The 26,227-nt window shown below is 50.4% G+C and overlaps 6 protein-coding genes across 9 annotated transcripts; 3 read left to right on the forward strand and 3 right to left on the reverse strand.

Annotated features, from left to right (window-relative positions):
• Window positions 1-71: 71 nt before the first annotated feature.
• On the reverse strand, window positions 72-3,334 carry LOC127750311 (uncharacterized). Its single transcript, XM_052271632.1, has 8 exons — window positions 3,236-3,334; window positions 2,390-2,443; window positions 2,003-2,218; window positions 1,738-1,921; window positions 1,495-1,648; window positions 907-987; window positions 686-818; window positions 72-131 (listed from the first exon to the last, which is right to left on the reverse strand). The coding sequence occupies exons 1-8, from the start codon at window positions 3,260-3,262 to the stop codon at window positions 72-74; spliced, it is 909 nt and encodes a 302-aa protein (XP_052127592.1). The 5' UTR covers window positions 3,263-3,334.
• Window positions 2,148-4,923, forward strand: LOC113208808 (uncharacterized). Its single transcript, XM_026425992.2, has 6 exons — window positions 2,148-3,713; window positions 3,779-4,028; window positions 4,114-4,305; window positions 4,375-4,503; window positions 4,617-4,716; window positions 4,787-4,923. Exons 1-6 carry the CDS (start codon window positions 3,427-3,429, stop codon window positions 4,852-4,854), a joined length of 1,026 nt encoding a protein of 341 aa, XP_026281777.2. The 5' UTR covers window positions 2,148-3,426; the 3' UTR covers window positions 4,855-4,923.
• A 148-nt stretch (window positions 4,924-5,071) lies between these two features.
• On the forward strand, window positions 5,072-7,682 carry LOC113208809 (max-like protein X). Its single transcript, XM_026425993.2, has 6 exons — window positions 5,072-5,292; window positions 5,721-5,870; window positions 6,031-6,248; window positions 6,336-6,503; window positions 6,586-6,699; window positions 6,789-7,682. Exons 1-6 carry the CDS (start codon window positions 5,250-5,252, stop codon window positions 6,861-6,863), a joined length of 768 nt encoding a protein of 255 aa, XP_026281778.1. The 5' UTR covers window positions 5,072-5,249; the 3' UTR covers window positions 6,864-7,682.
• Window positions 7,683-7,775: 93 nt separating this feature from the next.
• Window positions 7,776-10,586, reverse strand: LOC113208806 (GDP-Man:Man(3)GlcNAc(2)-PP-Dol alpha-1,2-mannosyltransferase). Its single transcript, XM_026425989.2, has 10 exons — window positions 10,242-10,586; window positions 10,065-10,167; window positions 9,851-9,984; window positions 9,533-9,765; window positions 9,236-9,453; window positions 8,959-9,151; window positions 8,728-8,867; window positions 8,444-8,642; window positions 8,169-8,364; window positions 7,776-8,079 (listed from the first exon to the last, which is right to left on the reverse strand). The coding sequence occupies exons 1-10, from the start codon at window positions 10,262-10,264 to the stop codon at window positions 7,992-7,994; spliced, it is 1,527 nt and encodes a 508-aa protein (XP_026281774.1). The 5' UTR covers window positions 10,265-10,586; the 3' UTR covers window positions 7,776-7,991.
• Window positions 10,587-10,777: 191 nt separating this feature from the next.
• LOC113208807 (probable mitochondrial glutathione transporter SLC25A40) lies at window positions 10,778-13,432 on the forward strand. 2 transcript variants are annotated; one of them, XM_026425991.2, is made up of 10 exons: window positions 10,778-11,027; window positions 11,294-11,466; window positions 11,545-11,830; window positions 11,921-12,022; window positions 12,112-12,209; window positions 12,295-12,376; window positions 12,526-12,537; window positions 12,732-12,779; window positions 12,858-13,041; window positions 13,132-13,432. In XM_026425991.2, exons 1-10 carry the CDS (start codon window positions 10,925-10,927, stop codon window positions 13,148-13,150), a joined length of 1,107 nt encoding a protein of 368 aa, XP_026281776.1. In that variant the 5' UTR covers window positions 10,778-10,924; the 3' UTR covers window positions 13,151-13,432. The 2 variants fall into 2 exon arrangements, with proteins under 2 accessions (XP_026281776.1, XP_052127597.1); XM_052271637.1 differs by lacking the exon at window positions 10,778-11,027 and adding an exon at window positions 11,197-11,215.
• Window positions 13,389-24,884, reverse strand: LOC113208804 (juvenile hormone esterase-like). Of its 3 annotated transcripts, none has more exons than XM_026425987.2 (14): window positions 24,744-24,884; window positions 23,469-23,591; window positions 21,926-22,116; window positions 20,866-20,958; window positions 19,205-19,366; window positions 18,959-19,112; window positions 18,644-18,832; window positions 18,255-18,463; window positions 17,999-18,185; window positions 16,955-17,148; window positions 16,726-16,876; window positions 16,513-16,651; window positions 16,155-16,436; window positions 13,389-15,748 (listed from the first exon to the last, which is right to left on the reverse strand). In XM_026425987.2, exons 2-14 carry the CDS (start codon window positions 23,554-23,556, stop codon window positions 15,745-15,747), a joined length of 2,043 nt encoding a protein of 680 aa, XP_026281772.1. In that variant the 5' UTR covers window positions 23,557-23,591; window positions 24,744-24,884; the 3' UTR covers window positions 13,389-15,744. The 3 variants fall into 3 exon arrangements, with proteins under 3 accessions (XP_026281772.1, XP_052127594.1, XP_052127595.1); XM_052271634.1 differs by lacking the exon at window positions 13,389-15,748 and adding an exon at window positions 15,919-16,011; XM_052271635.1 differs by lacking the exon at window positions 13,389-15,748 and adding an exon at window positions 15,919-16,024.
• Window positions 24,885-26,227: the final 1,343 nt, after the last annotated feature.

Consider the following 26,227-nt stretch of genomic DNA (forward strand, 5'->3'; position numbering starts at 1 on the left):
GGGGGGCGGCCTTGGTTAGCGCCACGCCGCGCGTGCGCCTTGCGCTGGCCACTTCGCGCTGCTCCGTTCACTCAACCGGAGGCGCATACGCGGCAGCGTGGAGTCTGCTGACCGGCAAAGCGGAGAGCACGCTGGAAGCGAGCACACCACAAGATCGACCCCGTCCACATATCTCCGGGAGGACGCGCTCTCACCTCGCGTTGTTCTGTCGCGGCCCGACCGATATGGCCAGTCGCGGCCCGAGTCGATCTCACCGGACCGGTCGTGGTCTCCGTGGCCGCCGCCGCGGTCACCTCTTCTCCGCCGCCGTCGCCGCCGCAATGTCGCCAAGGCGATGCCTCCCGGCTGCTGCAGCGGCTCGGGGACTACGGCCCCCGAGCCACGGCGCAGTCCCGCTGGCGTGTCCCTAACCTCGCCCTACCGCTCCCGTAACCCACCCCTCGCCCGCGGGTCCACAAAGCCGCGTCTCTTTTACTGACGGGCACAACGCGATGATGTAGGGCGGGGGTCCGCTGCCCACACCTGGCGCCGTGACGCGCCGAGGCCGGGACATGTACCGGATGACACATGGCCGCGGGGAAGAGGGGGGAGCCGCGGGAGATACGGGGCGCACAACTGTCATTGTCCGTCGTGTCGGTCCGGAGTCACGGAATAGTGGCCGCCCTAGCGTGCCTGGGCGTGGCGCGCGCGGCGCACGGCCGCGTGACCGCGACCGGACGCGTGACAGGCCAGCACGCATCCGCGGCGGCCTGATCCTGGTCCCGGCGTTGTCCTTACATGGAGAGTCCAGCTTGACGCACACCCCGGGCGGGACGAAGCTGCGGGAGGGGAAAGGAGGTGCGCGTTAGAGGGTGCAGCAGAAGGGGGCCTAGCGCTGGGAGGGTGGCTTCCATCGCCCGCACGCACCTGCTCGTGTAGGTCGTGTGCCCGGCGAAGGGCACGCACGGCCGGTGGTACCGGCCCTTCTGCATCCAGGGGTAGTCCTCCCTGGGGGACACACAGCAGAGGGTGTGATCGTGTATCTATTTTCGTTCTGAATGCGACATGACGGCACGTGTTGCCGTGGTGGCCCCAAATGGCCCAGCTAGGTGCGTGGAGTGGCTGCTATCGCGCCCACTCGAAAGGCTTACGGGCCTACAGCCCAAGGCCGTCCCCAGGGGGCTCCGCCGGGCTGCGCCGGGCACAGCTGCCCAATAATTGCCAATTGATTTGTTCGGCTGGTGCGTGCGCATGCAGCCCACCCCGCCCGAACCACTGTTTATGGTCCTCGCTACGCCAGGACATGTTCAAGCTCCCCGAGGCACAGTCCATGGGTCATCCATATTACATAAAGCATATATATTGAGGGTGAAGCTTCCCCGCTCACCGGCCCCGCCCAGCCTGGCTGTATAGCCTGGCCCACCGCTGGCACATTGTCGGTGGGGGCGGGTGTGTCGCCGTGAATCAATTATAATATGCAAATGTCGGGAAGAATTGGGTAAAACATGGAATTACTTGGGCAGGAGCGCTGGCTGTACGTAGCTCAGCTTCTGGGTCGTCTTGTCGTCCACGGGGCATGGCACCCTGCTGGCCTTGACGACCGGCTTCATGGACTGGGCGGGCTGCGCGCCCTCCGGGTGCGCGTAGGACAGGCGCGTCGTCGTCCACCCTAGAGAGAACGAACGACGCCCCGGTCCCGACGTGAGCGGCCATACGAGTCTGATCCTGGGTAACGGTTGGCAGGTCGCAGGTCCCTACCCTCCATCGGGGCGTCGGGGAAAGGCGTGCGAGGATCGGCAAAAGGGTCACGCTTGCAGTAGGGCTTGGGGGAGTAGTCGATCTTCTGCGTGGTGGCGTCCTGCATGGGGCCCCTCCCCATCAGGTTGCTGCCGAAGGGGCGGCACGGCAGCGGGCGGGTGCCGCGCGGGTACTGGTAGCTGAGCTATTTGGACCGACTGACAGATCAGCTGTGCGTTTTCGTCACCAGTCCGCCGAGAGCCCCAAGGCGGGCTCGAGTGTGTACCGAAGTTGTGGTGTTCCCGTCGATGACCCCCGGGACCTTTATAGGGCCGAGATCCGGGCGGCACAAGTCCGGTTTTGCAAGGCGCGCTACGTCTGGTGGGAAGCCCGGGTACGACTTCTTGTACACCGTGCTCCCGTCGACGGCCACCTTAGGGTGCCGATATTGGTGCTTCGGAGCGCAGGACGGCGGCGGCAGCGGCTGCATGTAGGTCACCGCCTGCAGAACCCTCCGCTATGATGTCAAGTCAACCTCATCACCATGTCGGAACAACTGAACTTATTGTACATGGATACTTTAGCCCCCCCCCCCCCATTTCCCACGCGAACGCGTTAGGGAAGTCCTCTCGGAATAACTACCCCCCGCACAACTATCACCCTGCCAGCATACCTCGGGGTTCAAACACGGGCATTTGCAGGGGTCCCCGGCCGGACAGCGCGGGGGCTGCAACAGCAAGAAGGGGTGATGAGTCGCGGCAGGTACCCGTGAACACTTCAACTTAAAATAGAGTTCAGGGATACCGGCTGCTTGTTCATGTGGGCTTCCTTAAAAAGGTGACAGCGCCATTGCCGTAACTTAGTACTGCAGGATGTACTGTAGATTACAGTGAAATTAACCTACTGAAGGATTGACTGCAGCTTACAGTGAAATTACTCGAGAGCTTTCGTTGGTGTAAAGTTCAAGGTGACGAAGGGTAACATATTGGACTCTAAACGTTCCCTTTGCCCTGAGCCAATGTGCCCTGGTAGCAGGGCCTCAAAACTAAGTCGCGTCTACAGCAGCAGCATCCGAGCCGAGCTGGACGGTGACGAGGCGGCCTGGCTGCACGAGCAAAGTTTGCTCGCGTTTGCTCGCTCATAGTGGTTGAGCGAGCAAAGGCAACGGGCCTGAGCTATGAACGAGCAATGATGTCGCGGTCGGCAACAGAGACGGGCGCTTGCTCTCATTGCTCGCTCGTTGCAGCTCTCTAGTACTATGGCCGGACCGAAAAACCATAGGTCATATGTGGCATGTGGCCTCGTCACTCAAGATCAAGTCCAGCCACTTAATAAGCTGTTTGGGTTCGGGCGCTGAAGGCGGACCGCCATCTTCGCACGGCTGCGTGGCGGGTCTGCCTACCCGGCCCGTTGCAGGCGCTATCCTTAGGGTGAGGTCTGCAGCATCGCTCGCACCTTGTGTGAAAGACGCCTAACGTTTCCCCGCGTCGCCCCGTCCGTATCGTAACTTTATACGCACCTCCATACGCGGGCAGTTCGACGGCATAATGGTGTGTGTACGCTCCGGCGTGCCTCCGGCGTGGCCCCCGCCAACAGCGCGTGTTGCTATGGCAACGCGACAACCGCTGCAATCTCGCTGGCTCCACGACGACCCCGGCCCGTACGGGCACGCGGTCCGGGGACAGTCTGGACCTCACCAGGACCACCACCATGGGGGCAGGGGCGTCCACCCATGAGTCTATGAGCAACCCCTCCCCAGCGGAAGGCGGTGCCCCCGGCCCCTCCAAGAATAAGGTGCTGATCTCAGATCCCGCGGATGGGGAGGGCGAGGGCGAGGGCGAAGAGGTGCCCAGCCCGACCCTGATCTCGACCCCGCCAACACGACCCGCCCCCGCCAACGCGTTGGGGCTCACGGCTCAGGAGGTGGGCGACGTCCGCCGAGTTCATGGGCTTCTGGCGAGGGATGCGAGCGGCCACTGCGTCCGCATGCACATCAAGTGAGTGGTCCTCGTGGTCCTCTAACGAGTGAGTTCCCCGGTGCACCACTTCCTGCTGCCCGCAGATACTTCCGCCGGCAGCCCGAGCACCTGGAGCGTTTCTGCGGCCGCGAGCCCCAGCGCGAACCCCTGCACTACTCTCCCGCCGAGCTGAGCAGGGACTCCGAGTTCACGGCGCGCGCGCTCCTGCACGGCCTGGCGCAGCTGCAGGTGCTCCGGTGCAGCGTCGCGGGTGACGTGAGCGCCATGGCGAGCCAGCTGGCGAGCATTGCGCGCGCTCACCGGGGACTGAAGCTTAGCCGGGCCAGCCTCGCGGTGAGCCTCCTGCCTGACAAAGGCTCGGCTGACGTCAATTCCGGATCACTAGGTCTCCAACGGTCGCGATCTTCGTGCTCCGCAGAGGTACCGGGACGTGATGATCGGTTACCTCGAGGAGGCACTTCCCCAGGCTATGACTCCGTCCACCAAGCAGTCCTGGAGATCGTTCCTGACGGTTCTCTGCGACGGTCTGATGGACGCCCTGGAGCAGCTGGACCAAGCGGAGCGGCACTCTCCGCGGAACAAGATCGCTCTCACGTCGTCCTGGATCGAGGTACGTCGCTGACCCACGAATCGTACGACTTCGAATACTTGCAGTTCATCTTCCCTTTCCCGCGGGAAGCACGAGCTGCCCAAGGGCTGGCCCCTTGTGGCGCAATATGCCGGAGGAAGGGCTCAGCTATCTCGGAGGAGACCAGGCAACACCAGCTCGACCTGTAACATGTGCAACCAGGGGGTCTGCACCTGCAAGGTAGTTCATACTCCCACCCTCACCCCCGGGGTTGCAACCCCGCGGCCCCGCGCGTCTGACGCTTGGCCTGGGGGCCGTGCCGTGAGTGTGCCCGACTCGAATTTTGTCCGCAGTGGGACACCATTCACGAAGGGAAGCCATGGCAAAACGACAGCGACACGTTTCCCTCTTTGCTCGAAAATGACGAGTGTGAGTCGGTCGCAGATCTCTCAGGTTGGTTGGCTTTCAGTATAGTCACGCACCATAGCATATGGAGCAGAAATTATTTCACCATCTTTTGCAGAGAGGAGTCAGAGCGCCAGTGAGACATTTCCTGTTGGCATGAGCGCTTCTCATTTAACGTCAGACTGATGCAGCAGCAGTTAAATTTGGCGGAAATTCCCGTTCGTGCAAATAACTTTGCCGCACTGACAGCAGAACAGAACAGCTGAGCGAGCAGAAGACAAAAAACAGCTGACGATCGAAGGGAACGTGAATATGTAGCAACGTGTTGTGATTGTGAAAGAGAAAGAGAGAGGAGAGGAGGAAGTGGGGGAGAGAGAAGAGAGAGGAGGGTAGGAGGTAGTAGGAGGAGAAGGTGGAGGGAAGAATGATGCAAACAAGGACACAGAAAATGTGTGTACTTGGATTTGTGTGTGTACTTTCTTTTGCTTGAAGTACGGGCTGAGAATGTTTATTGGTGGTGACATCGTTAATTAATCAGTTGCTGCAGAATCCAACGTGCCTAAAAACCACATTCAAGCAAAATGGCTGACCCCTCACATTATGGTGACTACAGTTATGACTCAGGTTTGTACTTGGTATTTTGTGTTTAGTTCAAGACACTTAAAAAACACATAGCTTGGATTTAATCTGTACTAACCCTACTTTCGGTGGGGGCTGTCAGGCATCATCAGCCTCAAGAGTTGAAAGCTTATTAGCTTTAGACATATGCCTTTCATATGAGTTTGGTTTTTCAATGAGCCATATGACAATTACCATGTCACTATTAACTTGTCATATTATTGTGGATTCTCCAGTTCCCGTCAATTGTCACAGCCCAAAGAAACAGATTTTCCTAGTCAAATTAGTGTAATTGTTGTAGTAACCTTCATAAAATTTCTTTCTATCGATCATTGTTAGTGATTTATTTATGAACTTTAATAATGTCATCTTAAAATGTGATTAGTTTTCAACAAAGTCCCTCTACCTTGTGTTTCAAAAATGTTTGTTTTCAGCTATTGGTATGAACAGTCTCCAGGATATGAAACCAGAACCTCCAAGTCCAACTGAGTCTCCATACTACAGACGTGACAGCATTGGCTCAAACCCAATGGCACCTACAACCCACAATACAGGAGATAATCTAAGTAGCAGTAGCGGTCATGGTGAGCATCCTATTTATTAACACAGAGTTCCAGGGGGGGGTAGCTAACATGCGTTATTGTGACCACGAGTGTGGTCACATGGGACTCAACGTGTTAAGGTTCAGTACCCATCCTCTTAGTATTGAATATCTTTGACCATGATACCGTTTTTGGCTTGTAGAAGATGATGATAGTGATCATAAAGGATCAGGATCTCTGAGTTACAAAGAGAGGCGAAGAGAAGCACATACTCAAGCTGAGCAGAAAAGGAGGGATGCCATTAAAAAAGGTTATGATTCTCTACAACACCTTGTCCCAACATGCCAGCAGACAGACTCCTCCACTTCCTACAAATTGAGCAAAGCCACTGTTTTGCAAAAATCAATAGATTATATACAGGTTGTTATTTTTATTTAACAGTAATTTTGTTTTATGGAGTTCAGGTAAATAGAAGCCTTTTAACACTAATGTTTATCTTGTCTCCAGTTTCTTCTGCAGCAGCGTAAAAAACAAGAGGAGGAAAGAAATGCTTTGCGAAAGGAAGTTGTGGCCCTGAGCATTATGCGCTCTAATTATGAGCAGATGGTTAAGGCACAGCAATCGCAGCCTGGCCAACTAGATACAAGAGTGTCTGATGATACAAAATTTCAAGTGGTATGTGGATTTAATTTCAAATTTTATTCCACCTATACTCCTTCAGTCTGTATTCAAATAATTAAAAATTTCTTATGCCCAGTTCCAGGCAATCATGGATCAGCTTTTCCTGTCTTTCAGTAATGCATCATTTGCAAACTTTGCTGAACTATCTGCCTCTATATTTAGTTGGCTTGAAGAGCAGTGTAAACCTCAGGTATTTTTCTTCCTATTTTATATTGTAATATTAATCTCTAGCATTGTTTGTACCTAAACAGGTCTTAATTTTTTCTCTTTATTCAACAGACACTTCATGATCTTGTAGCATCAGTACTCCAAAGACTAAGTTTTCCAATGGGACCAGGAAGCATGAGAATGTGATGAAATGGGGAAGGGGCATTTTTTAATTCATTTTAGCCTGTAATGGTGTAGTTATTCCTTTTTATTATCATTATTCCTTACCATAAATGTGATATTGAAGCACAGGATTGTGAATAAACTCAGTAGCTTGGCAACATATTTAGAGATCCAACATTACTGCTTAATTTTTCCTTTTTTTTCATGAATTACTGCATTAATCTTTATTATTGCTTGGAATTTTTAAACTTCTCATTGTAATGTTTGGAAGCAATTGTTTCTTTGTTTTTCACAGCTTTGCTTTTGTATCATATTTACTTAGTGAAGGACTTCTGAAGATGCCATGCTATACAATACCTGATTTTATTTAGGTATAGGCTTTATGAAAATCACATATACTTTGATATGCAGACTTTGTCAAAATCACAAGTGTACTATGCACTACTAAATAATCTCTTTGTGCTTCTTTATACAGTTGTGTGATGTTTGAAGACGGTAACATGTAAAATTGTTAATTGACAATCAAAAACATTTTTGTCAGTTGTCAATGTCAGCCATTATGGGATGAAATATCCTAGCCATCTACAAGTCATTTTTAGGATTTTATAGTATATAATTGCTTTTGAAAGTCTTTGGTCAATAGTTACATAAATGAATTTTGAGTGAGTTGGATACAATTTTTTTCTGCTGCTACACTGTATATATAAAGCTTGTGGAGAAATTAATGTGGATATCATATGTTTGTGATAAATATGCCAACACTTGGCTCATTTTATAAGAAAAATTTGTGGGCCAAACAACCTATTGTGGAACATAAAATAAAGACTTAGTTTTGTTACAGAATTATAGTAATTATTTTATGAATAATCTGTGCTTAGACAGAGAGAAAGAGGGGTGCACTGATATTCCTTAAGAGCTAACACACACGCACACAACTTAAAAGTAAATCTTGCAAGTTTAAACTCTACATTTATTAATTAAAGAGGAAAAAACTTAGCGCAACCCGTTTCTACACAGATCGTTGGTATGCTAGATCAATACATTGTACTTTTTATTTTTCTTCTAAATGAAATCTCAAAATTGAAGGAGTTACTGACTTGTTAAAACTTACAATCAAACAAATAAGGTAGTGCTCTGGGGAAAAAAAAAAATTCAAGTTGAGATCTGATTAAAAAATGGTGCAGTTGATCGTAAAAATCCTTTTTCAAACTCTTTCACTGAGAACCGATCCACAGAAGATCTGTCAAACCAAAGAAAGAAATGTATAGTTCATAAGAGATCAGCAAAAATGTAGGTATCTGAACAATTAGCCAGTGTAGTTCACTCTACCTGGCAGCTTCCCTGATAGAACGGCGCTCTTTTGAGGCCATCCTCAGTATTTTTACTATGGCAATGGCAAACTCATTTTCATCAGCTGCTAGGAAACCATTCCGACTCCCTTCTTCTTCAATGACAATATCCATTTGAGGACCTCCTGAGCGGTGGGCTATCATTATTAGCCCTGCTGCCATACACTCTACAACTCCTAAGAAAGTTTAAAAAAATTAGTCGCTCTCAAAATTAGCTTCTGTTGAAAAGTAAAGCAATTCTCTCATTTTATTTACCTATTCCAAAGTGTTCATTCCACATGGCATGAAGACCAATTGTTCCCTCCTGTAACTCCTTTTTCAATTCATCATATGGCACATTGACACGAAACTCGACATTGTTTTCAAGGGAGAGGTGTCGACACAGATCTTTCATGTCTTTCACTCGTGCTTCATCAGCAGAACCTCTGCATGATCCCACAAATACTAAGCAGATCTGCCCATGAAAAAATATTTTTAAGTCAAATCTATTTTTAATGAGGTAGTACAAGTAAGTGATTTGAGATGTAATGCTCACTCACCCTGTCCCACAGTTCTTCTGAAACACATTGACGGAGCTGATACATTGCACGCAATTGTAATGGATGATCTTTTTCTGGTCTGAATTGACCAACGGAAACAATCTTAATAAGTTTCTTTCCCATTTCGTTCTTGACATCACCTGTAAAAACAAAGATCAACAATTTTTTATTTTTCTCCATCTTAATATTTCCACCTGCTTTTGCTTTCATTTAAAAAGGTACTTCAAGAACCTGATTGGGAGGAGATAAGGAAATCTTCATCATCTGCAATTGGAATTGGCACTTTCTTCAGGTCCTCAGTGTCACAAGGTGGGTACACACGATGTGTTTTGAGAGGAATTTTCCATATATCATTAATATGTTCTTCAGTCCAACTGGAGTTGACCATAACAATTTCTGCACAACGCCCCATGATACCATAGATCTAGGGAAACAGTTCCAAAGCACTCACTGAAGTTGAATAATGAAAACAACTATTAAAATTTGTCAAAGAAAATTTTAGACATACCCATGCAAACATTTTATAGTAGATGATCTTTCCTCCAGTAAGGAATGGGCTTCGCGCAACATAGTGACTATTATTGTACTGAATACTGCGACTTGATACTCGACGTAGCATATCAGTTGAAATTGTAGGGTAATGTGTGTAACAGCCAACACGACAACCCCCAATGTAACGAAAGAGTGGAAGTGTAAAAGCATATCCCATTGTGTCTAGATACACATCTGAAATTTAAAAAATATCAATATTAGACACTGTAAAAAGTACAATTCCACAAACAAATACAAAAATAATAATAATTACCAGGCAAGAATGCATTAAGGGCTTCCATTCCAAGAATCAATGATCCTAAACTCTGCCCTAACAGAGTAAAGGTAGGATAATTATCTGCCTCAACCCAACCACGTTTATGAAGATAAACGAATTCAACTGGCTCTGGCAATTCAATATTGAGTCGCTGACGAACTCTGTTAATAATTTCTTCAGGAGAGGCTTCTAGGTCTCCTGTATAAACTACCACTTTGGTCCCAGGATACCTGAAAACACATCAAGTTTGACAGTAAATTTTAAATGCTACTAACATATTTGCATCAGCATAGGGGCAGTTAATGTGAAATTTACCTCGTTTGTAAAGCACGAACAGCACACCAGAGAACTCTTTCACCACCAGCTCCAGTATTACAGTATGGATGGAAAAATGCAACGCTGATTGGTTTATCACTATTACTTTCCATTTCCCGCTTTTTTCTAAAATGCTGAAATTGGAAGAATATTGTTGAAATACTGCTTTATAGTGTTTAATTATAGAGAGGCACCTGAGGTGCTGGAGATTTACCTTTCTTGAAGTTACAATCATAACTGGCAATACAACACTTAAAACACACAACAACAGGAGCAGCAGGATTGTCAAAACTTTAATGGCAATCCACAATGGGTCCCTGAAAAAGAATACAAAGTTTTTGATGTTTTTTCAGAATAAGAAAATGTAAAGAGAGAAGACAAATTTACTTACATAATGCAAGAAAAACAAGCCATGTTTGTCTCTGTTTTAAAAAAGTATTTATTATTGTTGATATATATTTAAGGTTGCTTATCACCAAAACTCGAAAATCAGTGGTTAATGAACCAAGGAACTCTAGTTTCCTACTCGCTGAAGGAAAGAACTAGGGTTTCCCTAGCATTTGCAGCTGACGCGCCAAAGACCACGTCATTGAACTGACTTATGGTTCGCACATCTGTCGACGTTTAGAAAACAAATACAGACAAATAGAATTAAGGATTGAAACAGATTTATCGGCGTCGACTGCTGTGTCGGTTGTTTGCTTTGCTGTTTAGTTTTTTACTGCTTCTGCTATCATTGTTCCCAACACCAAAAGCAAAATTTCCCAGTAGTGTCATTCTTAAAAACCGGTTTCAACGTTTAGAAAAGACATGATTAAGTCTTTCAGGCACAATTTATTTCAGTGGTGTCTGAATTATTTCTGAAAAAGGAGATGAGAGCTAGCTAGGATGTTGGCAATCCACTAATACTCTAGAACATGTTATTGAAACTTAATTAGAAGGCCGTTGCAAATATGGCTGCCTGCGACAGCCATGTGTTGTGGTTTGTGGTCTTCTGCTATTTCAAGTCATAACATTTGCCCAACTGCTGAATTGCCATTAACTTTTGATTAATTTCGACAAAGTGTAGCCAATATGTCATCCGTATATCACGAACCAGACGACCCTAGATTTAGAATCACGCCTTTTCAGCAAATGGCAGCTTCTTGCACCGGCGCTTTGTGCACTTCACTCTTAGGTAAGTGTGAAGGTGTGAAGTCTGGGTTAGGCAAGACCGTGGAGTAACTTATGATGCAACCGTGCACAATTTTAAGTTTGTAAAAGATTGGTTTGTTTAGCCACATATCCTACTCTTGTTTTCTTGCCGTTTGTCTTCTATTACATAACGCTTTTGGCCCGCTTTCAATTCTCCTTAAGTTTTACCTTGTAATTATGTACTTTTCTTTCTATCCCAAATGCTATTTTTTAAAAAGATTTCTACATACTATTATGTATTTTTTACAGTTACTCCACTTGATGTTGTCAAAATTCGACTGCAAGCACAGCAGAAAGCCCTATTATCAAACAAGTGTTTTGTGTATTGCAATGGATTAATGGATCACCTCTGTCCATGTGTTACTTCTTCAAGTGGTCAGACAAATTGGTACCACAGGAATGGACAGTTCAGTGGCACTATTGTATGTAGAATCCTTGATTGATTTTGTTATATGTTTTTCACATTTTTTTTACCCCATTTAATTTTTTCTCTCTTTTAGGATGCTTTTGTGAAAATTTCTCGAGCCGAAGGAGTAAATTCATTATGGAGTGGTCTTGGGCCAACTCTTGTATTAGCTATACCAGCCACAGTGCTTTATTTTGTAGCTTATGAGCAGATACGAACTAGAGTGAAAGATTTCCACTCCAAACAAGTTGGGAAAACGGACCAACCATTTTGGATTCCATTATTTGCTGGAGCATCTGCTCGAGTTGTGAGTGCTTCAGTTGTGAGCCCATTAGAGCTGATACGCACTAAAATGCAATCGCAAAAACTAACATACTTCGGTAAGTCACGAAAAAAAGGTTCTTACATGTATCAATATGAAAAAAAGTTTTAACACACAGATTCTAAAGTGTGCTCTCATTAAATTACAGAGGTAGGCGGTGCCTTGCGCTCCCATATTCAAGTTCATGGACTTATTCCAGGCCTTTGGAAAGGACTTGGTTCAACATTGTTACGTGATGTGCCATTTTCAGGTAAACTTATTAACTCACTTTCTCTTCATTGAGACTTACCTACTAAATGTAAGCTCCAAGCACTGTAACTGATTTTTGAATTTTAATAGGAATATACTGGCTTAACTATGAAGGACTAAAGTCAGCTTTCAATCAGCAGACTCCTACATTTGGCTTTAGCTTTGGTGCAGGTGCTATTGCTGGATCGGTATGTTATCCTCTAGTACTAGCAATTTTCAGTTTTGATGATTTTTAAGAATTTTCCTGGATTTTTTTCTGTTTTGTTTTTCTAGATTGCTGCTGTCTGTACCACTCCTTTTGATGTTGTCAAGACACATCAGCAAATTGAATTGGGAGAAAAGGAACTTTATGCTGGTAACATATCTATTCATTTTCTATTTTTTTCCTGTTGCAAACTTCTATTTTCTGATGAAGATAATTTGTCAATATGTCTCTTTAAATTATTTATTTTCTATTTCTGCTGTCGGTGCTCTGCTGCATTTGTGATCCTTTGGCTACGACAGATTTAGAAACAGGTAATTTATGTTTGGAGACATGTTTTGTTTGATGCTTCGTAACCTATCAGTGGTTTGTTCCTCTTTGTGTTTGATGTGGGTAAACTAAACTGTAATTTTGGCTGACAAATTATCTTCATCAATTAATAGGGTTTTCTAACAAATCCAACCCACTTCATCTTACCCATTCATTTATATTCTTCATCTCTTTTCAGGATCAAAGAAAATAGCCAATGAGAAAAATCTGCAAGAGAAACCGATAAGTATGTGTTTTTCAATATATAATTTTCTAAAATATAAATCGTATGTTAGATGAGTAATTTTAATTATTCCAATTTTAGGAAAAACCACTCACAGTATTCTGCGGCAAATATGGCAGCAGAATGGAATTTCAGGCATCTTCACTGGTGTTGTACCGAGAGTGGCCAAAGTAGCTCCAGCGTGTGCTATAATGGTGGCAACCTTTGAATATGGCAAGGGCTTCTTTGAAAGGTACAATGCTGAAGAATACTATAGAAAGCAAAGGTGTGTATCTGTGGGTTCTTGTTTTGCTTCTCCTCTCTTATATTATTCTTTAAGAGCTGTCTCCAATTGAAATTGTTTTGTTTTTTTCAGAAGTGTTCAACTTGAATAAGTTCTATCAACATACAGCATGAAACTGTTAGGATGTTATCTGTGATAATTTCTGATGAAATGTGGTACCTAGAGAATGCTCTTGCATGTGACATAAGTTTAATGACAAATATGATAAATAATTATCATTTTATACGAGACAACCATCTGACCTCTGTTACTGGATGTAGCTAGAGCATACCAGGAAAAATCTTGTTATGTTAATGCATGAGCTTGTAAATAAAGTACAATCATCCGTGTAGTTTATATCTAATGAAAAGTAAAGTTTATTTTAGTAATGCAACTTGCAACACTCGTATCTATGGAGAGGGCGCCTCGATACCTGCTTCCTTCTTCAGACCTGACGACGATTGTGTCTCAGGATATCGCATTACATCCAAACACAGCGACCAGCTCCGTTGTCGGGAAAACGGCGCGCGTCTCCCGGTTCATTGTTGAGCAGCATGTCGACCAAGCACACGCGGGGCCCGGAGCCGACCTCCTCCACAGAGTGCCCGGGAGGCAGGCAACCCACTGGCTGCACGCGCGCGCGCTGCCTACCCAGCACGGCGGCTCCCGTGACGCGCCTGCTGCCCCTAGCCGAGGGCCTGCCGGCGGGCCTGCCGCTGCCGCTGCCCGCGCTGCTGCCCCTGCCCGGCGCGCGCTCGGCGTGTCCGTGGTGCGGCGAGCAGCGCGCCGACGCCGCGGCCCTGGAGCTGCACATGACCCAGTGCAGGCCGCCGGCCCCGGAGCCCGCGCCCACCGCCGGCCAGGACGCCGTGCGCTACCGCTACGTGCGCGTGCTGCAGCAGGACAGCCAGCCGGGCGGGCGGGCCGTGAGCCTCGTCCCGCTGTTGCTGGACAAGCCCTTCAGCTGCTCCGTGTGCGGACACACCTCCGAGTCGCAGGCTGCACACCGGAAGCACGCCAGGTAGTTGTCGATCACGACCAATCAGGACGTGATCTGGGTTGGGTGGGGTGGCTGCCGCCGGGCCTGGCGCCTCACTTACGCGTGTCGCAGGACGCACTGGCCGGAAAGGCAGCACGCCTGCCCGCACTGCGGCCAGGCCTTCCGGCTGTTCACCTACCTCCAGCGCCACCTGGTCAAGCACGAGGGGCACCGCTGCATCGACTGCGCGGAGACGTTCTCCACGGCCGCTGCGCTGCGCCAGCACCGCGCGACCCACCCGGACACTGCGGGACCTGCGGAGCGGCCGCGGCCCTACGTCTGCGCCACCTGCGGCAAGGTGCTCGCGGGGACTCGGAGATAGAGACTCGCTGACCGCTCTCCGCACTCGCGCGTGTGCCCGCCGACCTAATCTAGGACCTGTCCGCAGTGCTTCCGCACCGTCGGCTACCTGGCGGTGCACGAGCGCGTGCACTCGGGCGAGCGGCCCTTCGCATGCTCGTGCGGCAAGGCGTTCGTGCGCCGCTGCAACCTGCGGGCCCACCTCGTGTCGCACACGCGCGAGCGGCCGCACGAGTGCGCGCTGCCCGGCTGCGGCCTCAGCTTCCAGTTCCGCAAGCAGCTCGACCAGCACCAGCTGCAGTGCGCCGCGGGCGCCGCACATAGGGTGCCGCCAACGGACAACTCGATTGTTTCGGTAAGTTCATTTTTATCAGTCTTCGATACCTACAAAATACGACTTATCACAAAGGATTCTCTAATCGAGCAAACTTATGGCCCTAGGCGTTTGTTTAATAATCCTAATATCACAGTCCAGTTTACACATATTAAATGGGTAAGAGAGCAGTCGTAGGCAAAAAGAATTCTATGTCATTTTCCCCTGCAGAGTGACGATAAGGATCAAGCTGAAATTGTTGTCCTTGATACCCCGGAGGCACGAAGTACGATCCCAATGTCCAGTGGAAGTGTGCCACCGAGCTTAAACGGAAAGCCCCTCGAAAGCGCGACTCCAAACGCCACCACCACAAGTACCGCATCTGCCTCGGCCAAAGTCCGCTCACCATTCGGACAACTGACCCATGTCTCCGGTCCAACACCAGGCAATGATGCCCCCAAGGGAGGGAGCAGGCTAGAGGCGGGTCCCGTCTCCGGTTTGTGTGTGTTTAACGTGCTGACGAGGGACGAGAGCGGGCCCCCATCGCTGCCAGGCCTCCACGAAGGAGCCCGGGTCCAAGCCCGTGTCCTGCCCTTCGCCTGTCTGCCCGGTGTGTCCTATCAGCAGCAGATCGCAGCAGCATCTCCAGACCAGGGGCCGGTCCCTAGGCGACAGTCGCCTACCACACTGGTCCCCGTGACACGACCCGTGCACCACGACGCGCACGGCTGCCTTCCCTTGGTGTGCGCGGGCGTCCCCACGGGAACCCCTTGCCTCCGCGTGCTGCTTCCCGCAGCAGCTGCGCCGGGTGCCGTCCATGCCGTGAGGCGGGTCCCGGACGCCGCGCGCTTCCCCGCCCTGCAGGCGGCAGCGGGGTTTCTAGCGCCAGGGCTGCAGCGTCGTCATCGAAACCCCGCCATCCTGCGAGGAGCAGGCACTGGCAGTGGCCTGGACGCACCGGCGCAGCCAGACAGCCAGGCGTGGGGGTCACAGCACGCCCGCGACGATCCGGAGTTCATCGACATCGAGACCTTCGCCGCCCTGCACCCCCAGTTTATCTGCAAGGAGAGAGTGATTCAGTGACAGTAGGGCGCTGATTTGGGGCGGGGGCGTTATGTTAATGGCCGTGCTGCAATTGGTTTAACGTGGAACCCGAAACTCGAATTCGGGCTAAACCTAGGGATTAGCGAGGCTCTTCAGCCTCTGTTGTTTTAGCTGGACTTTAGACTTCAGAGGAAGATCAGTGATGATGTTTTAATTTTATGACTCGCAGTTTTGTTGTTTTGTTTGTCGGATATGTTGCGATGTAAGAGATGTATACCTATAAATGACGCCTCGGATGTTACGAGGCGGAAAACACCAAAACGATTAGCAGGTTTAACGGCACATTAAACGGCGCCTCAGTGACTCGGGCCTCGCGTGCCACGCGTTCGGCCGGACTCAGCGCCGACGGTACGTACGTACCTCCGGGTACTCTTTGGTGCAATCCTCTGGTGTCCGCCGTGCACCAGGTTGGTCTGCGTGTCCAGGACCGCTCGTCTCCGCTCCTCCATGCCGACTATCTTGGTCCAGATGGGGCCGCCCACGCGCTCGGCAAAGATGGCGTCCCAGAAGCCGATGATGTCGCGACGGTAGTTCCTCTCGACTCTCGGCTCCTTGTCGATGCTCATGTAGGCCTGCTCCATGGCCGTGAACGGCGGCCAGCTAAGCCGCGGGTCGAGCGGCGAGCCCCGCGGGGTGGGCGAGCTGGCGGGAGCGTGCACCAAGGCGTCAGTTGTGGAAGCAACCACCTCATGCCCGCGGCGAAGTGAGCGCAACTCACCCGGTCTTGACGAAGTTGGCCAGCATGGTGGAGAACATGTCTCGCACCTTGTACTCGGTGGCGTTGGGCTTGAGCGTCCGGCTGTCGGGACTGACGTTGACCCTCCACACGTAGTTCAGTTCGTCGGCGTGGCACGCCGCTGTGGTACGATAAAGGAGTTTAAACTTGCGGCGCGGGCCCGGTTGAGAATCAAGGACAGAGGGTAAGAACTACCTTTGGTCTGTATCCGGAGGAGGTTCCTGAAGGTGTTGAGAGCGCCGACATACTCAAAGCGATAGATGTAGAGAGGGGCGGCTGTCGGGTCGGCCGCCAGAAAGCGCGCCAGCTTCAGTGTGTCGAGGTAGATGAAGAAGCTCGTTATCATCTGGGGAAACAAAACAATAGCATCACTGTTGCCGCGTACCATATTCCGTCAGCCTTGTCCGGTCGCGCACGCGCCCACCTCGAAGAACTTGTCGTCATTCTTGTTCGCGAGGGTGATGGGCTTCTCGTGGCCCATGTACAGGCGGCGCACGCGGTGCCCCATCTCCTCCGCCTCGGCTAGGCTCAGGTGCGGCAGCACGTCATCCGGGACCAGGCAGGTGATGTTGCGGTCCGCGAGCCGCAGGCTCTCCACGCTGGGGTCGCGTGTCAGCCCTGGTGGCACAAGCGGGGCGAGCGGAGCCCGTCAATCAGCTGTTCGGAGGGCGATACCGGGAGGTCGAGCGATACACTGATAAAAATCTTTTCTGTATGAAAATATTAAAGGTTTACCACAAGAATATTTTGTCCTTTAAATGCAGACTTAAACGTTTCTCACTGTATGAATATTTTTTTTGCGTATTGGCCGAGGTATGGGCAGACATTTGTCATTTTCTTATAAGAACTATAGTGCACCTCAAAGTTTGCCAATAAGAAGTAAACATTCTTGTGATAAGACATTTCCACATTCTCTGCAGGACCACCTTTGTATCCCTGTAAAAACAAAAACCTATCAACGACAACTTTAACACTACACTGTGCTTACGAAGAGTATAGCAATTTTGTGATGATCTCTCTCAACACTCTCATGGATCATGTTCGTGTGACTTTGTAGCTGACAAGCCGAAAATCACAAACCACAAATTGCCGCCCGTAACGTCGATTCGACACGCTATTATTGACTCTAAACGCCGTGGTAACCTTGCTCGCAAAAATTTTGTCATTCCCATTTCAACGCCGAATTTTGGTCTCCCTTTAAAAGAAGGTCAAATTTTGGCCGATTTGAAGGCCAGATTTTGGCGTTTCACGTAAAGTATTGGAAGGCCATGAAAACTGCACTCCAGCGTATGTGACGTCTGCATAACCTGTCGGGGTGAGTCTGTCTTGTAGCCCTTAGACAAATTCCGTTACCAACCCTGCCCTGAGAATGAGCGAAAAAAGTACGCCACCCCTTAACAAATTTCGCTATTTGTGTACGGCTCCTGGCGGGCAACTCCCGGACCCCGGATCCCATGAATTCCCTCACCAGAGAATATGATGAGCGCCTCCCCGCTGTTGAAACCCATGAGGGTGGGCACCTTGGCTTGCTTGCCGGCGCTGAGCATCGCCAGAGGGGACTCCGTGATGATGGGCTCCTCGGAGGCGTCCTCGACCTCCTCGGTCTCCTCGATCACCGGGACGAACGGCACTCTCCCGGTTATAAAGCGCAGGTCCTGTTCAATGTGTATCGTTCAGTTCCGGCAGGAGGGCAGGAAAAGACAATGGGAAGCAACGCGACATACCTCTGGGAGAAGCGACTTTTCGTGAAAGGCCACGAGGGTCTGTGGCCGGACGTTCCTGAGGCAGCGCACCAGCTCCCGGGCGGGGAGGTTGCCCTTGCAGTTGACTGCGGGGGCGAAGTGGCGCGCGCGGCGCGCCGCTTTGGCCGCAGTTTCCGTAGCCCAGAAGTGCGCGGCGGAGCCGCTGGACATGATGGCTCCGCGAAACAGACCTGCGGGGTCCGAGTGAGTGTGAAGGACGACCGCCTGCGGAACCGGGGGTAGGCAGTCCCGTCGAGCAGCCGTGCTCGGCCGGTGGCCTACGCACAAGGCGGCTGCGGGCCCCGGTGCATAGGCAGTCCCGTCGAGCAGCCGTGCTCGGCCCGGTGGCCTACCCCACAGGCGGTACGTACCCTTGGTGGACGGCGACAACAGGTGCAAGTGCGTGCAGACGGCCCCTGCGCTCTCCCCGTACACCGTGATCTTGTCCGGGTCGCCGCCGAACGCCGCGATGTTCCTTCGCACCCAGTGTAACGCCGCCCGCTGGTCCTTGACGCCCGCGTTGCCCGGCACACCGGACCCACGACCCAGGCTCAAGAAACCTGGGGCCACAAGGAATCGTAGGAAGAACGATGAGTTGGACGTTTTGCATGCGATGGCGCAACGCGTGAATCGAGCCAATTCTGTCCGCCCGGCGCGGGTGCCCGCCTCTTATCTCGTATACTGACCCAGTGGCCCGAGGCGGTAGTTAAAGGTGACCACAACCATCCCGTGGTCAATGAGAAGGTCGGGGTCGTAGAACGCGCGGCCGCCCTCGCCCCACACGAAGCCGCCGCCGTAGATCCAGAAGAGCACCGGGAGTCCCTTGCCGCCACCGGCGTCCTGGGGCAGGAGAAAGGCAAGACGGTACAGCTCCACGCCCTGCCCTGCCGGGCCGGCCACGCCCACCGACCTTCCGGGGCCTGGTCTCTCACCTTGCCGAGGGCACTCTGGGGGGTGTACACGTTGACGAACAGGCAGTCCTCGCCGGCCGACAGGATGTTGGTCACGACCTGGAGGAGCCACGGCCGGGCTCGCCACAGCCCGGGCAGCTCGTCTCCGTGCAGCGGCTCGATGGTCCTGGGCACGCGCGTGACCTGGGGGTCAGAGGCGGCGTCGTGACGTGTGTGCGGGAGTTCGTCCGGCTGATATGTCCCCTCGGCTGAGCCGCCGAGCTGGATCGGACCGCCCGTCAAACACCGACTAATCGACTTCGCGCCAATGACGGTGCGAAACACGCATCAGCGGCGCGTGGCGTGCGCCAACCGCGGGGCCGCCAGAGTGTTACGACACGGTCACCGGGTCAGCGTTGTTTTCCTCCTTGCGATGCTCACCCTCAGTTTGTTTGCGTGGATCAGCGCGGACCCTGAGATGACCCCCATGACCCCTCCCCCCCTCCCCATACTCCGAAAGGTCCAGGGGTTGCGTATTGATCACTGTTTCTCTGTGTCCCGGATGACCGTGCCGATGAACCTGCTAAATTAACACGTTTCGCACCGACCGGCGTGACCTTATGGGGAAGGAGAGACAGCCAAGGCAGAGAGCAACGGCCCGAAGAGTTAACTCACCAAATGACACCTGTGCCACAGTGTGCTCCTCCCTTTGAAGTCTGGCCGAGCACTGCCACCTGCCACTTCCGTCGCCTCCGGCGGGGCAGCGACCCCATGCCAGACGTCATACAGCCACAGCCTCCCGATAGGGAAGGGCTGGACCGGACCGGACTGCACCGCGCACCTGACCCGGTTAACCTTGCCTCCCCCCCCCCTCAGGCGGGAGCAACAAGGGGAGGACCATAAAGCAGGAGTAATGCTCAGCTCTCCCCCGCCCGGCAAAGCCTCGATATGCGGAGACAATGCGGGTCGCCTTTATTCCAGGTACGTACAACGCACACTTGGGCAGACTAGCCTAAGGTGCTTTTTCCTCTCCCCCTCTCACCCGTAAACTCTGCCTCTGCCTCTTCTGTGCCAGAGGGAAGCCAGAGAAGCTATGGGGAGCTTGTTTTGTGATTGCGTCTCAGTGGGGCCCAGCCTGTCCAGCCCTTAGAGTCTGCTGAGGGTACCCCCATGCCACGCAGCCGTGTCCTCACAGCAAAGTGCGCACGCGCAGTGCAACGCCGCCGGGGGCTCGCACCGCGCGTCCTTGTTTACCTCTCCGATTGTGTCGAACCCCGCGTCTGCCCGGTCGCTGAGTAAACAAACCTCGGCGCTGGTCACTTGCTTCTTTCGACCGGCTTCTCTGCACCGAAAGAAACGTGTTCTTGGCGCGAGAAATGCGCTTGAACCGTGCAAAGAACATATACCCAGGTAGCTGAACTGCATCATGACTGCATTATATGTGCAATCTAAAATGCACCTTAAAGTGCATAAAGCGCTTAAAATCCGCCTGAGGCGCCTAGAATTCGTATTTGAGATTGGACATATAATGCAGTCATGATGCATTTTTTCTAATTTTGCTACCTCGGTATTGACTTACAATGTCACAACCGACCATAAAGCTTTTCTACTTGCTGTAGGAGGGTGAATTTGAAATTTGCTTAGCGGGGGTGTGTTGTCTCTCTCGCTCTTTAGTGGGCGAGTGATCACCCTCGGGTACTCACGATGCGCGTGAGGTTGAGGAGGGGCTGGGTGCAGATCCTCCCTTCCCGCCGCGCGTCGCGCAGGCCGGCCCATGCCGCGGGGGGCCGCGGGGCCTGCAACACACGCAGCAGTCATCAACCTCCGCCTCTTGTCCCTCCGGCCGCAGGGCTGCAGGACCGCGGGGCCGCCGGGTCACAGGGCCCTCTGCACCGGGACTGGAACCTGTTATCGTCGCGGGAGAAGGGCGTGGTCGTAGAGCGCGGCCCGGACGGACGGAAATGGAAAAGAACAATAACTCAAACCCTGGAAGTTAAACAGTGTACATTGTAACTCTCTTAAACGAGCGTTTAGCAGCAACCGAAACTGTAAACGGCCCATCGTACAACATGACCGAATTAAAATTTGGAATCAGCGTATTAACTTCTGTCTCATCAATGATTGCTGATTTATCAGCATACAATGTAACCGTCGAGTTTCACCGGCCGCTGTGGCGTGAGCCATGCACCGAAAAATGAGCATCCATGTAATGTGCTCTGATTTATCAGCGCCCTTGTCATGAGCCCTGATTAATCAGTGTTCATGACATATCAGGCAGTGTTGCCAGGAAGGTAAGCAAAAACTGCCTAACACACAGATATATGGGGCGGTCGGTATCTACGCCTGGCTGCTATGCAACATCTACCGGCTGATTTAGAAAAGTCGCAGGTGCGGGCGGGTTTGGGTAACCCAAGGGGCTGTGTCGTCTTACGGCACTTACGGGCATAGCGGGTAGGCAAATTAAAATGTGAAATGCTTTCGACTGAACTGCTGTACCGGGTGTAACTGTGAATGTGCAGCAGTATTGCGGGTTTGCCTACCCATCTCGCCCGTAAGGCGCCATGGCCCCTGCAGCCCTAGCGGTTATGCAATCCCGCAACACTGCTGCGCATTCACAGTTACACCCACCTGCTATGCTTCAACGTTACACTAGAGATGTGCAATATAATTTGACTCCATTAGGTTCAATTTAAATCTCTACGCCAACCCTTTGACATCTAACTCCGAATAATGAGATCACTCACTGTGGAGTTGTCATGGTACCTTGAATCGCAGGTCACCGATGGGCGGCGCTGCGTAGGGGATGCCGGAGAAGGCGTGGTACTTAGTGCCCTTGCTTGAGACCAGCGTGCGACCCAGGAGCCGACCCTGTTCCACAGACACCTCGGGGTTCTCGGGTGCCTCGGCCCGGTGCGGTCTCCTGTTGGAGGGGTCAAAGCCCGCACTCGAAACACCTGCAAGAAAGGACATCAGTGGGCTGTGCGCGTAGTTGTACAGTGCGGTGCGCGGCGAGGCTTGGCGTCGCGTTGTCAACGTCCCGGCGAGAAGACCGCAGAGATGTTTTGCGCCAGCTATTCAAGGGCCTAATTTCCTTTTTTACTCGGAATGACTTTCCTCCAACGGACCGAGCATTTGTTTCCCCTCAGTGTAATTTTCTTTTGGCACATGGAGTGCGGCGTGACCATTATTTGGCCACACTCCCTTGTTATGTTAATCACATTCATACTATCTCCACTCAAGTGTTAAATGTAGCGCTGGTACACTACAGCTTTTGATCATCAAGTCAAAGCACAAAGCAAGCACAGAAAAGTCTATACTCTGTCTCAGTGCCACTAATGTTCTTGATTGTCTCTGCGGAATTTACCGTACGTTCAACATTGAATTGATTCAAAGACGAGGCTCAAGTGCTGTGTCAATACAAATGTGTACATTGTCTACTTTAAACAAAGCGTACATAGCATGTATACTTTTAATTAATGTATATAGTCATGCATGTCCATGTACGCTTTTATAAATGTATACATACTCATGGCCATGTACGAATTTATAAAAGCGTACTCTATTATTAAAGTGTACATGCCATGTACGCTTTATTTAAAGTATACAATGTGCACATTTGAATTGACAGAGTAATCACAACACTACTGCTTGCAAGCTTGATCCCATTGCCGATCAACGAGTGCTATTTTCTGTGTGCAAGCTTCAGGGGACATTGGTCGCATGCAGGAAGTTCGCCTGCTTTGTAACGCATCATATCTCATCTATGGTCCAAGTGCACTGTTAGAAAAACCTACAGTTATTCATACAGGATGGCCAGTAAATTTTTGCCAGGTCTTGACCATATTAATTTTTATGGATCGGACCGTATTTAATTTTACAGTATAGTGATACAGTTCGAACCGTATTTCAGATTACGGTCCAAAACTGTAGCTTGCCAGACCGTAAAATTAAATACACTCCGACCGTATTCTTAAATATAGTCTAGTCTAGAACTGTAAAGCATCAGACCGTAAAATAAAGTACGGTTAGGACTGTAAAAACAAATACGGTCCAACTGTATAAATAAATACTGTCCGGCTTGTAAAATAATTTACAATTCGACCGTAAAATAAAATACAGTAAGGACCGTATGTCTACCGTATTTGATTAGTTTTTTTAACCGTGTGACACAACAATGTGACGATAAAAGCATAACTCCCCGACCAATTGTGTGCCATAAAATAAAATAAAGCAGCTGAAATGCGGCGTGCTGAAAAACAGTATGTGGGAGGCTGGCGGCGCTACCGCGCAGTCATCATCAGCTTACCGCGCTGCCACTTGTGGCTGGCGAACAGAATGGGGTTCGTTCCTCTGATGGCGAGGCTCAGTGCACACATCACCTGGAGGATGCGCATCTTCTTCGTTCGACGAAGGCGTTTTATAGTCGGATCTGGAATTACGTGTTGCGTATATTTAAGAAATACGATGACAAGAGCGCTTGTAGGAGAGGACAACATAGCTTGTTATCTCCCCCACTCCTTCCTGAAACGGTAGCTGAATATCGTAAATTGGGGTAATATGTATGCAGCTCGAGAGACTACGAAAGCAAGTACTGTCCGAGGACAGCATTAACGTCCGAAAATGGGGCTATAGGACTGCATTCCATGAGAAATAGTGACATCGAAACAATATGAAGACAATATCAAAACAGTACTTTTTACGTCATAGATAAACCGATTTTCGTGCCAAGGTCGATAAAAATCTGGTCTAGAAATCATCAACAAAAATATTGTGTCTCATACCTTTCTGATATAGATTCGAGAAAAAATATTTTCTCGCGTTGTGTAGTATTAGGTGGCTGATTAACCCAGCACACTTTTGTAGTTATACTGTACCGCACGCACGAGTGCGGGCGGGCTTGCCTATCGCCTCGGTCCACGGGGCCTGACGCGTCGAGCGAGTAGGCAACCCACCCGCACGTAGTAATGCAGTACTGCATAACTACACTGTTAGAAATTTCCACGGAATTTTGAACGGAATTGTCAAGAAATTTTTTTCACGGAATGTACCGTAATTTTTCCGTATTTCTACGGAAACCATACGGAGAAACCGTAATCTTAAGTTACGGATAAACCGTAAGATTTTCCGTAAAATTTTGACTTATTGATTAGGGAAAATAATAAATTGCACTGTAAGTCGAAGAATTGGATTTTGAGAGATACGAGAGCGTAAAGTTATGGTTTTGCGAAAGAGGCAATAATATAAATCTCTATGGACAGCTCAATTGTTTAAACTATTTGTTTCAAAAATTATTTAATATTTAATTTGACGGGGAAAATGTACGGGATGCACCGTTATTTGAAATACGGACAAGTCCGTATCTTTAAATTACAGTCATCCCGTTACGGTTTGGTACCGTATTTGGATTTTACGGTGAGTTCCGTAAGAATTCCGTAATTAGCCTACGGAATTTCTAACAGTGTACAGAGGGTGCGGGGGGTAAATCAGCCACCTGGTATGTGGCGGCATTTTTCGGACACCTGTTGATCATGGTATTCCAAATTCACCCACAAATTCCATGTATGTACTGTCAATAACGTACCTGTCTTTTCCTGTGCCAAACGAAGCGTGGGAGGGTTTTGGAGCAGCGCGGGGAACGATCCGAGCGACTTGGTCGGACCGCACTTTACAACGGACTGACTATCCGCCAGGCCATTCCGTACCTGGACCTGCAGCCGGACCACGGACGGTCCACGGCGGCGCGCTGCGACCGGCGGCCGGCGGCCGGGGGGCCGGCCGGCAGACCGGGCCGGGCCGGACCAGCCTAAGGTCCAACTTCTGAAAGAATACCGTGTGTCAGGGCTATGACACAGGGGAGGGGCCACAACTCCGTCAATCACAATCCACTCTAGCAATCTACGAAAAATCTTCGGCAATCTCTGGGCAATCGAACCCCAAAGCCATGCATTTTGCCGTCCCTCAGGGTGGAAGTAAAGCGTTTTGCCTAGTTACAGGCGTTTTATGCCCTAATGCAAAATATTCGTCTAGCATTCTGGCAATCCTGGCTCTTGGTGGTGTGTACTCTACAAGGGAGTTGAGGCCCCCTTGGTGTAGGTTCGCCAGGTTCGCCTACCCTAGGAGCCACGGCAGATGGAGCTCGTCCCGTTCCCCTCTAAAAGTCGGTATCAGGGCCGTATCGGGTATCGGGCACGAGGGTCTAATCACTTATAGTGTACTGAATTTACCTAGAATGCCACCACCTTTACTCCGTTAAGAAATGGAATGGGCATTCACACACCTACCCGTGTGCGACATTAAGACGTGCGTTTCCAGTGTATACTCATGCACTGGTAAAACAATGAAGAAATTTGTACCGTTGCACTCCAATAGACCAGACCTTTCCGTCCACAATTTGGCTACAACGCAAATCTCCATGGTAAAATTGTAATTTTGGCAAATTTTCGAAAAGCAAAAACGCTTGGCCCCGGTAAATTTTCGAAGAAATCCAGTGGTGGTGAGTAGTTTTGTTGACAGACACTCAAAACACGGTTTACCTCATAAGTATAAAATTCTACTTGCGGGCGCCCACGTTTGTGGGTAAAAAAGTCTCCTGGCTCATGTGTCCAGGAAAACATCAAGTGGTCCACCATTTTCACCCCTCGCTAATGTATCACCCACAGTACACATTACTGGTTGGGCAGCCCCGGCAGTAAAAGTCCCCGCGCACGCGAGAGAACGATGACCGAGAGCCCGGCCCGGCACAGACCCCGCAGTATACTCAGGGCGGGCCGCCGGCTTCACGCGGCTGCTTGGCGGGCCAGCCTACCCAGCGCTAGGCAGGCGCTAGGCAGGCGCCAGCTGTCAGGAGCCGCCGCCGCCGCCGCAGCCCCTTGAAACGTCTTTTGTCGCTGCCCGGTAAACTCGCCGTTGATAAGTTCAACCAAGGTGCGTGTTACCAAAACAAATCCTTCGTGATTCAATTAACACCCCCATGGTGGGTGCTTTTAATGCTTTAATCGTAAACTGCCGTTTTAATCGCTACTTCTGGAAGCTTGTATGACTCACTCGCATCCCTGTCTCCCCCCC

The sequence above is a fragment of the Frankliniella occidentalis genome, unplaced genomic scaffold (genome assembly GCF_000697945.3).
Source record: "Frankliniella occidentalis isolate FOCC.00 unplaced genomic scaffold, Focc_3.1 Scaffold168, whole genome shotgun sequence".
NCBI lineage: Eukaryota > Metazoa > Arthropoda > Insecta > Thysanoptera > Thripidae > Frankliniella > Frankliniella occidentalis.